The sequence below is a fragment of the Vespula pensylvanica genome, chromosome 9 (genome assembly GCF_014466175.1).
Source record: "Vespula pensylvanica isolate Volc-1 chromosome 9, ASM1446617v1, whole genome shotgun sequence".
Taxonomy (NCBI): domain Eukaryota; kingdom Metazoa; phylum Arthropoda; class Insecta; order Hymenoptera; family Vespidae; genus Vespula; species Vespula pensylvanica.
This window is the reverse complement of record NC_057693.1, coordinates 5999872-6014871: the sequence shown is the minus strand read 5'-3', so window position 1 is coordinate 6014871 and position 15000 is coordinate 5999872. Positions and strand designations below refer to the sequence as shown.

The window sequence follows — 15000 nt, the reverse complement described above, 5'->3', positions numbered from 1 at the left end:
AGTGCGTCGCATTAAACAATTTATTGCTCGTTGTAATAAAACTCTTAGAAGATATACATTATAAATTCTAAATAATTATATTTCTACGTACATATATAAAAAAAAAATAAATAAATAAATAATTATATATATGTATACGTATATATACATACACATATATATATATAAATAAATATGAATATATATTATATATATATATATATGCATATATATATATATATATACATACATACATAGTATAAAGAGAAAGGAAGTACGTTCTAAGAACTCTATTCGTAAGTATCTCGACAAAATAAAAGATGCCACCGTATCGTGCCGCGTAATGATGATCTATCGCGAGAAATATTAACGTCATAACCCGTTTTATCGTACTCAGCACAATACGAGGGGCACGCTTGTATTATAATACTATATATATATATATATATAATATACATACATCTATATATATATATACATACATATATATATATATTGTATCACCTATGTTTTTGTATTTGGTAATCTAAACGAAAAGGATATCGAATTAACGAACAGAAGGTTAATAGAAAGTATATTATATATTTGAGTAAAGCCGCGTCGAGTGTTGGTGTTATCCATGACCAGATGAAAAATTATCCTTTTACTCCCCCACCTCTGTTGTGTTTTAGAAAATCAGGTAATGTATTTAGAAAGCGGAGTGGAGGGAAACTATTATATAGTTGTAAAGCTAATTATACCATTAACAGACTGTCCTGGATAAACTCAACGTTCGTTTACTCATAACTTATTATATACATCGTCTGAAAGGAAAAAAAAAAAAAAAAAAAAAAGAAAAAAAAATAACAAAAAAGGTACGTTCGTAAAGAAAAATAAACATAAGTATATATCAATCGTTCGGCTCATTTCATCCTGTTAACCCTTTTTTGGAACTTATCAATTTGGTTATCTGAATTTTTATGTTAAATTGTTTTTTAATCATATGTATATATATATATATATATATATATATACATATATATTTTGTAAAGTTAAGGATTCGTTTCATTCACTTCGCTTTTGCGTTAGTTTAGAATACAATTTGCACATAGAATGCATGTAGAGATATATTTTCAATTATTTTATAATAAAAGCTGTCATATGCGTGCGTGCGTGCGTGTATGTGTGTGTGTGTGTGTGTGTGTAGCTCTGAGATTCATTATTGCGATTAATTCATAATGAAAGTTTTGTGTTGACAGTGAACTCTTTTGTATACTCAAACAACAAAAAAGAAGGAAAACTAGAACTTTAAGTAAGTATGGAATTTTGTAAAAGATACGCAATCGATTTTTTATAACCCAAAATAATTCTGTAAATCTGTAGACTCTTCGTTTCTCCATCGCGTATATCTGCAAGGAAAAAGAAATTGAATAATAGGTAGGTAGTAAAGTTATATAATATTAAATCACTTACAGTTTCGGTATGTCTTTGATGTATCGTACTTCTTGACTATCCTTCCTCTTGATATCCTCGATTTTACATTTTTCACGCCATGCTTTCGTTGGTTCGCACAATGTCGAAGAATTTGTATTTAATTTATATTTCCGTAAACTCGTAAATTTATTTTGTCGAATTTTATTCGTACGTGAAATTAATATCCTTCTTTTTCGAATATATTCTTCATCCTGTTTCCTTTTTCATTTGGATTAGAAAATTTAATTTATGTTTCTCAATAAAATAATAATAATAAAACTTTTCCTAAGCGATAATATAAAGATACATACCTAAATTCTTTGATCAAAGTAGGATCATATTCTTTCGTATTTTTTATATTTTCCGTTTTCGTATTTTCCAAAAGTTCATCCATTGATTTTTGATTCCTATAATCTCGCAAACTTGCTCGTATAGCTTCCATTCTAATTCGTGCACGCTTTTCATCCAAAACCCGTTTGGATTCTAATCGCAATTTCGATTGTTTCTCCTCCATAATTCGTTTGTTTTCTTTCTCTAATTTCCACTTTTTAATTAATTCCTTCTTATTAATATTTTCATTGGTAATTGCGTTAGATCTTTCACCTTTATCGTTAATCGAATTTTTTTCTGAAAAGCTCGAAGGTATTTCAGACTTTTTTAGATCTTCCTTTTCGGTAGTATCCTCGTTTTGTAATTTTTTCATTTTATTTAATTCCTTACGCTTTCGCCATTCATTTATTTTTAATCTTTGTCTTTCACGTAGATCAAGATATAATTTGTACCAAGTTTCGTGATTTATTATTTTTTCTATCGATATATCTGGACACTTTGTTCTAATGGCATTGACTAAAGCAGGCACATTTTTATATTTTTTTCGCATCCTTAAAAACAATAAATGATCCTCGTCGCTCCAATGTTGCGTATAACCTTTAAATTAAACAAAATTTGTATTCAAATTTCTTTGCAAAATTTTAGATATTTAGATCGAATTTACGAACAACTACCCGTTTTAACAATCAACGTATGGAAATCTTCGATCTCTTCGTAATCTTCGTGATTTTTTTTCTTATCCTTGTCAAGAGACGATAAATCTATGCTCGATGATTTTATTATAGTATTCACTGTATTATATCTATGTAAACGTGATGAAAATTCTTTTAGATCGGAGTCCAATTTATTTCCATCATCGGACAACGTTCGAAGTGGACAACTTTTTTTAAAATCGTTCAATTTTTTCGAAATTCCGATCAACTTAGACTTAAATTCGTTTACATCTAAACACATTATAAATAACGTTCAATCAAAGTCGAAAATCGAATGAAAATTTGTGTTAGATCTATTACCTAGTTGTTGAATTTGCTCAGGATCGGATATGATCATTTTTACCGTCTTCACATCGTCACTAATATCGGAAACCGTTTTACGTAAAATTGATAATACATTTTCTCTATGTAATACAAAAATAAAGGTTATTACATAGTCAAAAATAAGATAATGAATATCGAACTTACCTCCTCGCGGACAGTTCCTTTTCTTCTTTCGATAAATTCTTAATAACGTCAGCGTCGAGTTTCATATTGTCTATTAAATTGGCAAGTCCTTTTTCTAAAATATATTCCTGTTGTTTTAATTGCACAAAACTCTTGAAATATTCCGTTTTTTGAGCCTTTCTTAGAATCGATTTTCGTTTCTTTTCGTCCACATTCTCATTGGTTTCATTTTGCGTACTCATATTCGATTAAGGGAAACAACTGCAACGATTATTTATATATTTACAAAAACGTTCGATGATTATAAAGAGAAAACTTTTCAAAGCAGTTTCGATCTTTATTGTGCGTTGGAATCGAACGACTGTGCGTAGCACGTGCGTTTCCATGACGATATGCGTTTCGCCTTACGAACTAGTACACCTGCTCTTTCTAACACGAAATATAACGATATTGACAAAAACAAAATATTAAAACAACATTTGTATCAATTATAATTCGATAGAACGAATACAAATTTCAATGATTTTTCTAAGGTTAGATCAACAAAGAGAAGAAGAAAAAAGCGTACTACATTACCGACCGCTAGATAGTTATCGACGGTGTTTTTGTTTATCGACCTATCGCGTTCGTTCGTTCGCGTCATTCATTGGCGCCCTCTGAAACAGTCTGTCGGAGCTCGTCGACCAATCGGAGACGCAGCGATCGTGAGCTCGACTTTGAAAACGCGGCATTTATACGGGTGGACTGCACGTAGGCGCTTCAGTCTCTGCTTGGGACGCGAAGGTTCAAGAGCGCGGCTTTACGAACGGATCCTCTCGGATTACGCGAGGCGCGCATATACAGAGAGAGAGAGAGAGAGAGAGAAAGAGAAAGAGAATATATACACACAAATAGATAACGGCGATTCTCATAGTTGACATCGTTCACGTTCCTTACGCAGATGCCAAAAGAGGAAGAATTCGAATTTGGAGACAACGAAGAAGTAGGAACTTGTCTTTAGTCGACGATTTTCATCTTTTTCTTTGCCTCTTTCTCGTTTCTTCGATCGGCCTAATCATCCCCCACTAGTAACGACGACGACGCCTTTGCGTCGTGGCGCCGTCTTTTCTTTTCTTTTTTTTCTCTTCTCCTCTTCTCTTTTCTTCTCTTCTCTCTCTATCTATCTATCTTTGTCCGAAGATCACTAATCGAGCGACGCAATTCACACACGCTCGCTACTCTCGGGAAATTTCGTGATGTAGGCGTTCGAGTAGCAATCATAGTGACAGAGCCTACCTCCCGCTCGTGGTTGCTTCGACGAAGAGGTTAGACGCGCGTTATACGCATTTTCCGACTCCCGGCTCGGTGAATATACGTATATAAATATATACACGTACATAGATAATATTCCGGTGTGGCTCATGCGAATTTTCTCGCGAGTGTTCATCGTCAATCGCTTCAGAGGATCCTCGCTCTGCTAAACAACGCATTCACGTAAGTAATACGTACATTTAATGTTTACTCATATTTTTTATTCTATCGTCAACTCGTATAATGTATGTCTTAGGATTTAGCGGTTGTTCGAAGGTCAGACCTTAAACAATGTTTTCGAAATATAATAAATTACTCTACATAAATCAGATATTTATTGTATTGTATTTATTAAGCTCGTACGATACGATTTTTCATAAAATTTCGTCATTCGATTTCGTTATTTCGTCGAATCATTCGAATATTATTTCGTAAATTTACGATTTCCCGCCTTTACGTATGCTCACGAATTCGAACGTTAATAATACTTTACTTGATTGACGTAGTATCTGTTCGTCCCGCAGTCGTTTGTTTCTTTTTTTCTTTTTGTTTTAATTCGACGCCATTATATTACCTCGATCGTTCGACTTTCCTGTGAACTTTCTCGCAATTCGTGTGTATGTATATGTATACGTATACACAATATAAGTTCATATATAAATAATAAGAATAGAAACGTTGGAGTTTACTTCGTAAAGTAATCGAAGAGGAACAATGTACATATGTTTTCATGGAAAAACTTCGTTATATACACGTAACCTCTTCGAAGAATTAGTTTGATTTATCAACAACAAGGATTTTATGGCGCAAACTTATATATATATATATATATATATATATATATATATATGTATGTAACTACGTAAATAAGTAAGTCGAAATGTTTTCACTATCTTTTTAATCTATTTATATGGATATCTAACTACGTATATCATTCTTCGAGTATTAATTAACGAAGCAATTAGATATATAGCAGATAGATAACCTTAAATGTTACGTTCGATCTTATTCTCGAACAAAAGCGTTAAAGGAATCGTGGAAAATAATCCAAGGGAAGATCGTGACTTGGAAAAGTCTCTTTTATCTATGTGTCCATAGATACATATATATATATATATATATATATATACACACACATACATAAAAGGAATAATGTACGTAGACTTGAAAAGCGTGCCGATTGAAATTCGAGATAACGAAATCTTGTGTACGCGGATTAGAAAATTAGAACGGGCCTGTTTTATATGAGAGCTTGAGATATGTCATTATCTCGTGCCTTCGACGAATGTAGATAGGAAGGAAGCGACTTATATGCATTATATACGTATTTATATAGGGTACATAAAATATGTGTGTATATATATATATATATATATATATATACATTGAAACATTTGCGTTTTTCTGTGTCGTGTCATATAATTGCAAAGCTGACTCGAACGTGTAAGTTTAACCTCCTGTAATATTATGTCTAAGAAAGAAAGAAAAAAAGAGAGAATGTATATGACAGTACAGCATATATATATATATATATGAATATTTATACAGATCTTATAGCTTTCATCATTTTATTATATATATAAAAACATATATATAACAAACACACACACATATATATATACATATAAATGTATACAGAGTGGACGAAAAGTTTGTAAACAAAAATCTTATCAATCTATCGAGAATTTTTAAATTAATATTTGTATTCTTTACAGACTTATTTTTTACATAAAATATTTTTCGAGAATAGGTTTATGATTAAAAAGAAAAAAAAAAAAAAAAAAATCGACCCGACGAAAATAGCTCAATTGGATAAAATAACAAAAATCTATACGTAAGTGAATTTGTAAAGTTCATTTGGGAACTTTTCCGGCCACCCTGTAGACCCATATATACACACATACACGTATACGTATACGTATATTAGGTCGTGATGCCGCAACGATAGTACTCCACGAGAGAGGAGAATCGAGAATTTTTACGGATCGAACAACTGAGCTCTTGCACGCCTCGCACCCGCAAACAAAGGACGACGGATCGTATCGGAAATATGTGTGCAAAGCTTTCTTTGTGGACTTATCCGCTAAGCGATTCTAACTCTAATATCATTTTGCAAGGGGCGTTCTACCAATGATCTCTTTCTTTCTCTTTCTCTCTCTCTCTCTCTCTCTCTCTCTCTCTCTCTCTCTCTCTCTCTCTCTCTCTCTCTCTCTCTCTTGTTCTTTTCTAATCGTGAACTGAACTCGATCAGAGAATCACGATTCTTTATAGGACGATCGTAAAAAGACTATTCGTTCGCCATTGTTTTACATTTTCTTATTTTCCCATTCAATTTCTTCTTTCCTCTTGTATTAATTTATCTATGTATGTCGTATTATTATTATTATAATTATTATTATTATTATTATTATTATTATTATTATTATTATTATTATTATTGGTATTAATTTTTTTTTGTAAGAATTGTTTTACTGGCCAGTAAAAGTAAATACGTTGTTTATGATATAATGTATGTTATATAATACGTGACAATAATAATAATTGACAATTTTTTTTCTTTTTAGAATCTTCATACTTCATTCGTTTGAAGATATACTTTTATTTCGTATAAATTTCGCAATAATTAATAATGAAGAATATTTCTTTCTTTTTTTTTTTTTTTCTCTTAGACTGTATTAAATGGTTAAGTTTTCGGATTGAATTGTAATACAGAAAATTTTCCTTTTTTTCATTTTCTAAATAAAAGATAAAGAAGAAGGAAAAAGAAACTGTAGTATCGAGATTTGTACATGTGTTGTTATGGGTTACGAGATGGGTGTATACGAAATGAAGATTTTCGAGAGAGAATCGATTTATAGTTATAGTTATCGATTATGTCGAACGAGTAATTTCGTCGGTAATGACTCGATAATTCGATAATGATTGTATTTGCTAGAACGTATCGATGATGGAAGCTCGAGAAACGAAGGAAATTAAAAGAAGATAAGATGAGATGAACGAGATTGACTTTCTCTCTCTCTCTCTCTCTTTCTCTCTCTTACACACACACATACACGTACACGTACAGGCATGGTTATATAATTTAAATAAAAAAAAAGAATTAGTAATATAAAATCCAAACGAAAGAATAAATTTTCTTATATACAAAGCGTTACAAAAAGAAAAAACGAAGTATCCAGTATTCGATTAAAATAAATTTACATATTCTTTTTATGTGGTACAATTCGTATTATATCTATTAAATTTTTTTAATTATATATATATAGGTATGATAATTTTACAACAAAATGACAAACAAAAATAAATTTCTATATCCTTATTTTTTTTTTCTTTATATAGATAATTTAATTCAATATTACACGTTTTTAAAAATGTTTGAAAATAATGTTTTGATTAGAAGATACTGTATATATATATATATATATCGACGTATATGTATATATATATATATATATATATATATATATATGTATGTACGTATATATGTACGTAGGCATGTGATGATACGCATTATGCTCTAGCACGCACGCACCCACAAATGTGTTCCCATATATTCCCAACGTTTAATCTTGCGGTTAGATTGCGAGCGAGAACGAACGACTACTTCCTGAAATTGGCCTTGGTTTCCTGAACCATCGGATTGTAGTATGCCGTGATAAATTGCAGGTGCACGTGCGAAAGTGTCGTTCTCGTTCACTCTTCCAACATAGAAAGTAAAAAGAGAGAGAGAGAGAGAGAGAGAGAGAGAGAGAAAGAGAGAAAGAGATTAGAAAATAGATGAGATTGGGACAAGGACAACGACAGACTCAGATTATTATACAGGGTGAACCAAATGTACCATTTGGATAATAATTCAAAAATCACACTTTTCTCATTTTTTTGTTTTTTTTAAGACTTCTTTTAAGACTTTCAGATTAATTTTATTTACTCATTCATTTATTTTTTTTTCATGAGATTATAAAAGTACAAGCAGAGCTCGTAAAATTGTAAACCAGATTAGAAGTTCGATAATATCTCGAAAAAGATTTGATTCGTTTTTAATATGATTTGTCTATGTATAGTTTTGATTTTACTAGAGGAATGAGAGATAGAATATCGTGTCTGTGAGTTGTAGAAAAAAAAAAAAAAAAAAAAAAAATGTAGAAATATCTTTGACGAAACAGACGCGTACTATACTTGACATTTCATGCGAGTTTCGAAGACGCTCGCCCGAGCACTTTGTTTTTACGGGGAGAAAGGAAAGAGAAAATAATTTACGATCTTCCGTGTCAGAGTGATTTGCATTGAAACGGCTATTGTGGATGATAATCGAGTATTTTCCATCTGACGCGATATACTACGATCGTTTTTTCTATGCGTTTTCTAAGTAACTCTTGTTTTTTTTTTTTCTTCTTTCAATCTTTCTTTTCTTTTTCCTCTTTTTTTCTCTTGCTTTTTTTAAAAACAAACTTTCTAATTCTACAATATCAAAGCTTGTTACGATTTTATTTTCTCGGTTAATTTTATTTATCGGTTAATTCGATCTATCTATCTATCTATCTATCTATCGATCGATCGATCGATCAGATTTAACGATCTAACGGATGAGAAAGAAAGAGAGAGTATAGGTAATAAGAGAAAGAAAAAGATAGAAAGAGAGAAAGAGAGAGAGAGAGATAGTATGGATCATAAGAGAGAATGAGAGAGTGAGAAAGAGAGAGAGAGAGAGAGAGAGAGAAAGAGAGAGAGAGATGGAAGGCGTCGAGCCTCGTTACGAGTCTACACTCCGTTTAAAAGTGAATGGAGAACCTGCTCATTCACAAGATTTTCTTCCGAGGGGGCGCGCTCGCGTGTCCGAGCTGCTGAGTGCTGGCCAGCTTCTCTCTGAGTATATATATATATATATATATGTATGTATGTATGTGTGTGTGTGTGTCTATGTATATGTATTCGTATGTATGGTTACAGTCTTCGAAAGAAGGATAGAGAACACTCTCGCACTTGCAGATAAATCACATGTGGATATGCGTTTGCCGCATCTCATCGTGAAAAAAAAAAGAAGAAGAAAAGAAAGGGAACAAAACGAGACCGACTATAGTCACTCTCTGTCTATTTCTTTCTATTTCTATCTCTTTTTCTTCTTCTCTTTCCGTTTTTCTATCTTTCTTTCATTTTTATCTCTGTTCCTTTTTTCAACCCTTCTTTCGTTTATATAGGAAGAGAGGTATACGTATGTACGTACGTATATGTATATATATGTATGTATGTATGTGTATCTTTTATATGCTGCTGTACATTGCATGCAAGTTTTCTGTTTGAAAATACGTGAAAAGCTTTGAGTTATGTATATATATATATGTGTACGTGTATGATACGTATGTGTGAGTACGTAAATATATACGTGGCTATAGGAAAAGTATAGAACATTTTTTTAAAGAGTCGTTGGACGATATAAAGAGAGACGAAAACTATACCGGTACTACGCGGCTCCCCGTCTTCCGATATGAAAAGTTTGAAATTTGATATTTCAACCTACACGAGAAAATTTGCTTTTCGTTTATTGCGATACGTAATCTACGTAAAAAACGAGTTTTAACGAGCAAGCACAACGTTTTAATGCGCGTGCGACGATATTTTTCTGTTTCTTTTTCTTCTTTTCTTTACTTTGTTTCTCCTCTCTTTCTTTTTTACGGTAATTTACACGTTGCAATTAAACGTCGCTCGGAAACTCGATGTTTCATCTCGTCATTTTTCCTACATTTTTCTATCATTTTTTTTTTCTTTTCTTTTCCTTTCTATTATACTTATTTATCATTACTTAATTCGTAATCCTTAATCCGCAAACTCGATCATTTTTATAAATTATAAGTAATTGTAGGAAGAGATAAAAAAAAAAAGAAAAATAAAAAGAAAAAACCGAAACAAAAAAAAAGGAAAGAAATAAGGATATAAAACTCGATCGAGGGTGAAGATTGAAGGACTAACGAAAAAGAAGAAAAAAAAAGAGGGGAAAGAAAGAAAGAAAGAAAGAAAGAAAGAAAAAAAAAAGAAGAAAAGTAGGTGGAAAAGGTTAATCAATCTCGAATCATACTCGAAAGGAGATTTACGAGCGGACCATAACATAATGATAAACGACTTGCGAAATGTTACGGACATTATCGGGCTATAATATACGCCGAGCTTGGTATACAAAATCGAGATATCGTGTTTCCTTCTTTTGCTCCCTCGATTCCCTTCTATCGGTTCTCTTTCTATTAGAACGAACCAGATTTTCTCCGTCTCTTTTTATCTTGACGAGGAGTGTTACGAACGTAGCAGATATTCACGATTTGCATGCGACGCTCGATTGCCCGACGACGCTCGACGACGCCCGACGACGCCCGACGACGCCAGACGACGACGAAACAGGTTCATTTTGTTCGTTCGTGAGGGAGAATGAATGAATTCGTAAAGTCTCTTACAACGAAAGAGGGAGAGAGAGAGAGAGGGAGAGAGAGAGAGAGAAATATAAAGGGGATGAGAGTTTACGTATCGAGAGGGTGAAAATTTTATTGGCTTCTTTCTTCGAGTCTCGTGGCTCGCAAATGTAAAATTATTATGCAAAAAGAGCATAACACGAGCTCTTCCGATTGAACCGATAAAAAGCCTACGCGTGTTTCACCTAGACTTTATCCCTGTAATATATTTCGTTCTTCGAAATAATACTTTTTAATCTTTAGGTGAAACGGACATATATATATATATATATATATATATAATTTCTTCTTTTTTTTTTACAATTTTTTTTTTTGTTAATAAAGAAAATTGAAAACTATAGAAATTGCGAATGGATTTGTAGGAAAGAAGATTCATATGAATTTTAATTGATCTATCGTCTTAATTATTCGTATCGACGAGAAATTTTATTCTCTCTCTCTCTCTCTCTCTCTCTCTCTCTCTCTCTCTGTCTCTGTCTCTGTCTCTCTCTCTCTCTCTTTCTTTCGTTCTGCTATATGCTAATTTTGTATAAGACAAAGATTCTTTCTTCGTCTTACCGTAGAGCTCGATAGAGTAAGCTCCGATAAGTTTGTTTCTATAGAATTTGAATGATTACTTAGCTTAAGAATCTGACCTATTTGTCTCTCTCTATCTTTTTAAAACCCCTCCTTTCTCTTTATCATCCATTGATATTTCTTGTCGTAACGGTAGGACGAACATTGTAACGCGTCTCGCGAGCCGCAACCATAACGTCGTGTTTTTCTTTCGTTACCAATAATTATGCAGAATCTGATATCCGTCCTCGTGTCGAAGGGAAAAGAAATCCACATAGTCGGTACCTAATGGTCCGTAAAAGGGGCTAGGGTTGGGGGAGAGGGGGAGACGAATGACTATTAATTGCACCCTAAGTTCTCAAGTCGATCGCTCGAGATTCACGTACTTTGCTATTTCGTTTTCTCTTTCGTATGATTATTCTCCATTTTTCTTATTGGTACACTGATGAGCCAATAGTTTTTAATTTCACAATGATCCTTCAGACTTTTTACATCGACTTTTATTTATTTCGTTTTTTTTTTCTTCCTTAAAATTTTAATCTTTTTTTTTTTTTTTTTTTTTTTTTAATTTAATTTATTTGTTCACATTGCTAAACTATTCTGTCGCAAGTGTAAAATTGTAATTGATTTGAAAAAAAAAACGCATAGAAAATTTTGGCCCGCCCAGTCCTCGGCCCTTCGTCTTCCTTTCTTTATTTTTCCAAGTATTGTTATATCGAGAAATATTATTATACTTTGATCGTACGTTTCGATTTTTTTTTTTTTTTTTTTTTTTTTTTTCGTTGGAAAAACAAGAAGGAATTAATTTCTGTAATAAATGGATTCCACGGAAACACGAGGTTCTCGCGAACGAAGTTTTATTATTCAACGTGCATGAAGGAAAAAGGGACGGAATATAAAGAGGTGGGTGCCCTTCACACGAGTCATTCCTATAGTAGCCTGCAACGTAAGTTTACCTACGTGAGCATACTTTAAAGGAGCGCCACGTATCTCGTAACGGTATATCGCAAGACTCTCTCTCTCTCTCTCTCTCTCTCTCTTTCTCTCTCTTTCTTTCTTTCTTTTTCTCTGTATTTGTGTTTGTGTATGTGTATAAATATATATATATATATATACAATGTACATAAGTACATAAGTTTCGAATATTCGTAGAAGTAATGGCATGCACATGTTGATAGTATACTAATGCGTTTAGATGGACGGATAAATGGACGGATGAAATATCGATTGCACGGTAAGAAAGAGAAAGAGAGAGAGAGAGAGGTAGAAATCGCTTGGTAGAAGTTACTATAGTAAAGTCAAGGACAAAAGAAATATGTAAATCAGTTATTAGCGATGTGATGAATGATAAAGTCATATAGTAATCATTTTCCAAGTAACTATAGACGGATAATTTTTCATTAAAAGAAGAATTATTATTTTCATTATTATTATTAATTCGATCGATCGAACGAAGGATCGATCGATCAAATGCGATAATCTTTTATAGCTAATCGTTTATATTCCATTGTACACGTACCAAGTTAATTATACTTATTGCGATAATCGTTGATTCAATCACGTTTGTTACGTGGTTCTCGTTACGACTAGATATTTATTCTAGTAAGTAAGTAAGTAAGTAAGTAAGTAAGTAAATGAGTGAGCGAGTGAATGAGTGAGCGAGTAAGTAAATACGTAGACGGTAATTCGTCGGTGAGAATGGAAAATTATAGAAGGTGGAGAAGAAAAAGGAGGGGAGGAGGAGGTGGAGGAGGTGGTGGTCTCGTAAATGCACGGATTACATCTCGTGTAATAATGTTTCTTCGACCCACGCGTACAATGCACTCATTTTATATATGTGTGTTGTGTGTGTGTACACTTTGTGGGGCGATTATTTATCTTGTAACGGTTTCGTTTCGACGCTACATTTCATTTCATCGTCTTGTTATTATTATACGGGACACCCTGTGCGTATCTCGTTGCTCTCCTCCCTTTTAATCGTTCTAAATCTAATCCAATATAGTCGCGTAAATAGTAAACGAGACGGTTAAATCACCTCGTAAATTAGCGGAAAGTCTTTCCTTCTTCGACGATTATAAAGTAAAAGAAGAGGAATAGAAAAATGATTTATATATATATATATATATATATATATATATATATATATATATATAACAAAAAGTGAACTTTCAATATAAGAAACGATTAGAGTTAAGTAATTACAAATTTAGTTACAAAAAAGTATTGATAATTAATTTAATATTTGTTAGAGTCATTAATATAACACGTAAATGGTTTATACAAATTGGAGAGTTGTTCGTCTTCCTTCGAAGTTTGTAAATGATTTAAAAAATTTTTTGAGACTTCTTTCTTTTTTATTTTTTATTTTTTTTTTTTTATTGTAGGCTTTCGATAGTCAGCCTCTTGTAGTTTTACAATCTGCAAAAAAAAAAAGAAGAAAGAAAAATTTGTTTAAAATATCTTACGAAAAAGACGTAATGGTCGAATTTTTAAGAGTCAACTAGATGATATTGACCCGTCCTGCAATCGTTGATATAAAATACTGTATTATTATATGCATAGTAAAAAAAAAAAAAAAAAAAAAAAAAAAAACAAAAATAAAGGAAAAGAAAGAAAAATAAATGGATTCGGAGTATTATTCAGATTTTAAAGAAAGGATATATAAACTTGTACGTGCGAAGGAGATGGAAAAGAAAATGAGAAGAATCTTGGCGTGAATGTCTTCAACAACGTCTTGAGAGAACTATAGTTACTTATTACTTGGTCAGGATAGAGTTTGGTATGGTCGAATCTCGATTATCTCGAGACTCTCTTGTTCTTTAGATACGCATGTAGGATAAAGTAGACGTTTATTACACGAGTGTCGTTTAAAAGCGTTCCAAGCATCCTTTTCTCTTCTCTGTGTATGTCTCTTATATATACATTTATACATACATACATACATACATACTTATATATATGTGCGTGTGTAAGTGTTTTATGTATGTGTATGTGTATACGTACGCGATGTAATTTGCACACAAAGTACGTACTTCGAGTTTTACTTGTACGCTGCTTACGTACGATCGGTGGATAAGAAAGTGTCATTGCAGAGAATGCCAGCTAAGTTTTACGAGCACGAATATCGTTTCTGTTAAATGAGGAGTGTTTTATAAATCAGGATTGTTGAGAGAGAGAGAGAGAGAGAGAGAGAGAGAGAGAGAGAGAGAGAGAGAGAGAGAGAGAGAGAGAGAGAGAGAGAGAGTAAATACTTGAAACGAAAAGAAAAAAAATATATATACATATATATTGTAATATAAATTAAAAAAAAAAAAATTAATTTTCCGATAGATTGATTTGTTTTGTATATTCTTATATTATTATTTTATCATTAGATTATACAGAGTCGAATTAAAAATTTCTAGCTTGTTCCAAAAGTTATTAAGCTTAGTGTAATTTTATAATCTACGAAACAAAAAATTATTCAAAGACACGCGTGAAAAAAGTGTAATTAATTTTTAAGAAGTATTGAACCCACCATTCTGTTATATATTAAAAATTTAGAAAAATCGAAAGTATGTAGTTATATGTACAAATAAATCGTTCGATGTATTATTACAAAGAATATTTCGTACTTACAAATGACACGTTTAAAGCAGCTAATTTAGTAACTCGTTTCGTTCAGTTTTGCTGTTAAGTTAATCCATGTGATGATAACGGCCGACTGCTTAGCCGTAAATTAGCAAGTAGCATCTCTCTCTCTCTCTCTCTCTCTCTCTCTCTCTCTCTCTCTCTCTCTC

At 32.2% G+C, this 15000-nt stretch overlaps 2 protein-coding genes across 4 annotated transcripts in view; one reads left to right on the top strand and one right to left on the bottom strand.

The window, feature by feature from the left end:
- Positions 1-1168: 1168 nt before the first annotated feature.
- LOC122631518 (coiled-coil domain-containing protein 112-like) lies at positions 1169-3420 on the bottom strand. 2 transcript variants are annotated; one of them, XM_043817297.1, is made up of 6 exons: positions 2943-3420; positions 2775-2878; positions 2436-2705; positions 1743-2358; positions 1432-1650; positions 1169-1367 (listed from the first exon to the last, which is right to left on the bottom strand). In XM_043817297.1, exons 1-6 carry the CDS (start codon positions 3161-3163, stop codon positions 1310-1312), a joined length of 1488 nt encoding a protein of 495 aa, XP_043673232.1. In that variant the 5' UTR covers positions 3164-3420; the 3' UTR covers positions 1169-1309. The 2 variants fall into 2 exon arrangements, with proteins under 2 accessions (XP_043673232.1, XP_043673233.1); XM_043817298.1 differs by lacking the exon at positions 2436-2705.
- A 257-nt stretch (positions 3421-3677) lies between these two features.
- LOC122631509 (GAS2-like protein pickled eggs) overlaps positions 3678-15000 on the top strand; it is a 78900-nt gene continuing 67577 nt past the window's right edge. The window contains exons 1-2 of one of the 2 annotated variants that reach the window (XM_043817269.1): positions 3678-3903; positions 4163-4394. The gene's annotated coding sequence lies outside the window, so the exon portion shown is untranslated. Of the gene's footprint in view, positions 3904-4100; positions 4395-15000 lie in introns of both variants that reach the window. The other variant, XM_043817268.1, reaches the window with a different exon arrangement.

Bases quoted from the DNA above. Each gene is read 5' to 3' on its own strand.
- LOC122631518 (XM_043817297.1), bottom strand. From the start codon at position 3,163: ATGAGTACGCAAAATGAAACCAATGAGAATGTGGACGAAAAGAAACGA. The intron at 2,879-2,942 runs GTAAGTTCGATA...TGTATTACATAG, and splicing joins AAGGAACTGTCCGCGAGGAG to AGAAAATGTATTATCAATTT. The intron at 2,359-2,435 runs GTAGTTGTTCGT...TTTAATTTAAAG, and splicing joins TACGTTGATTGTTAAAACGG to GTTATACGCAACATTGGAGC.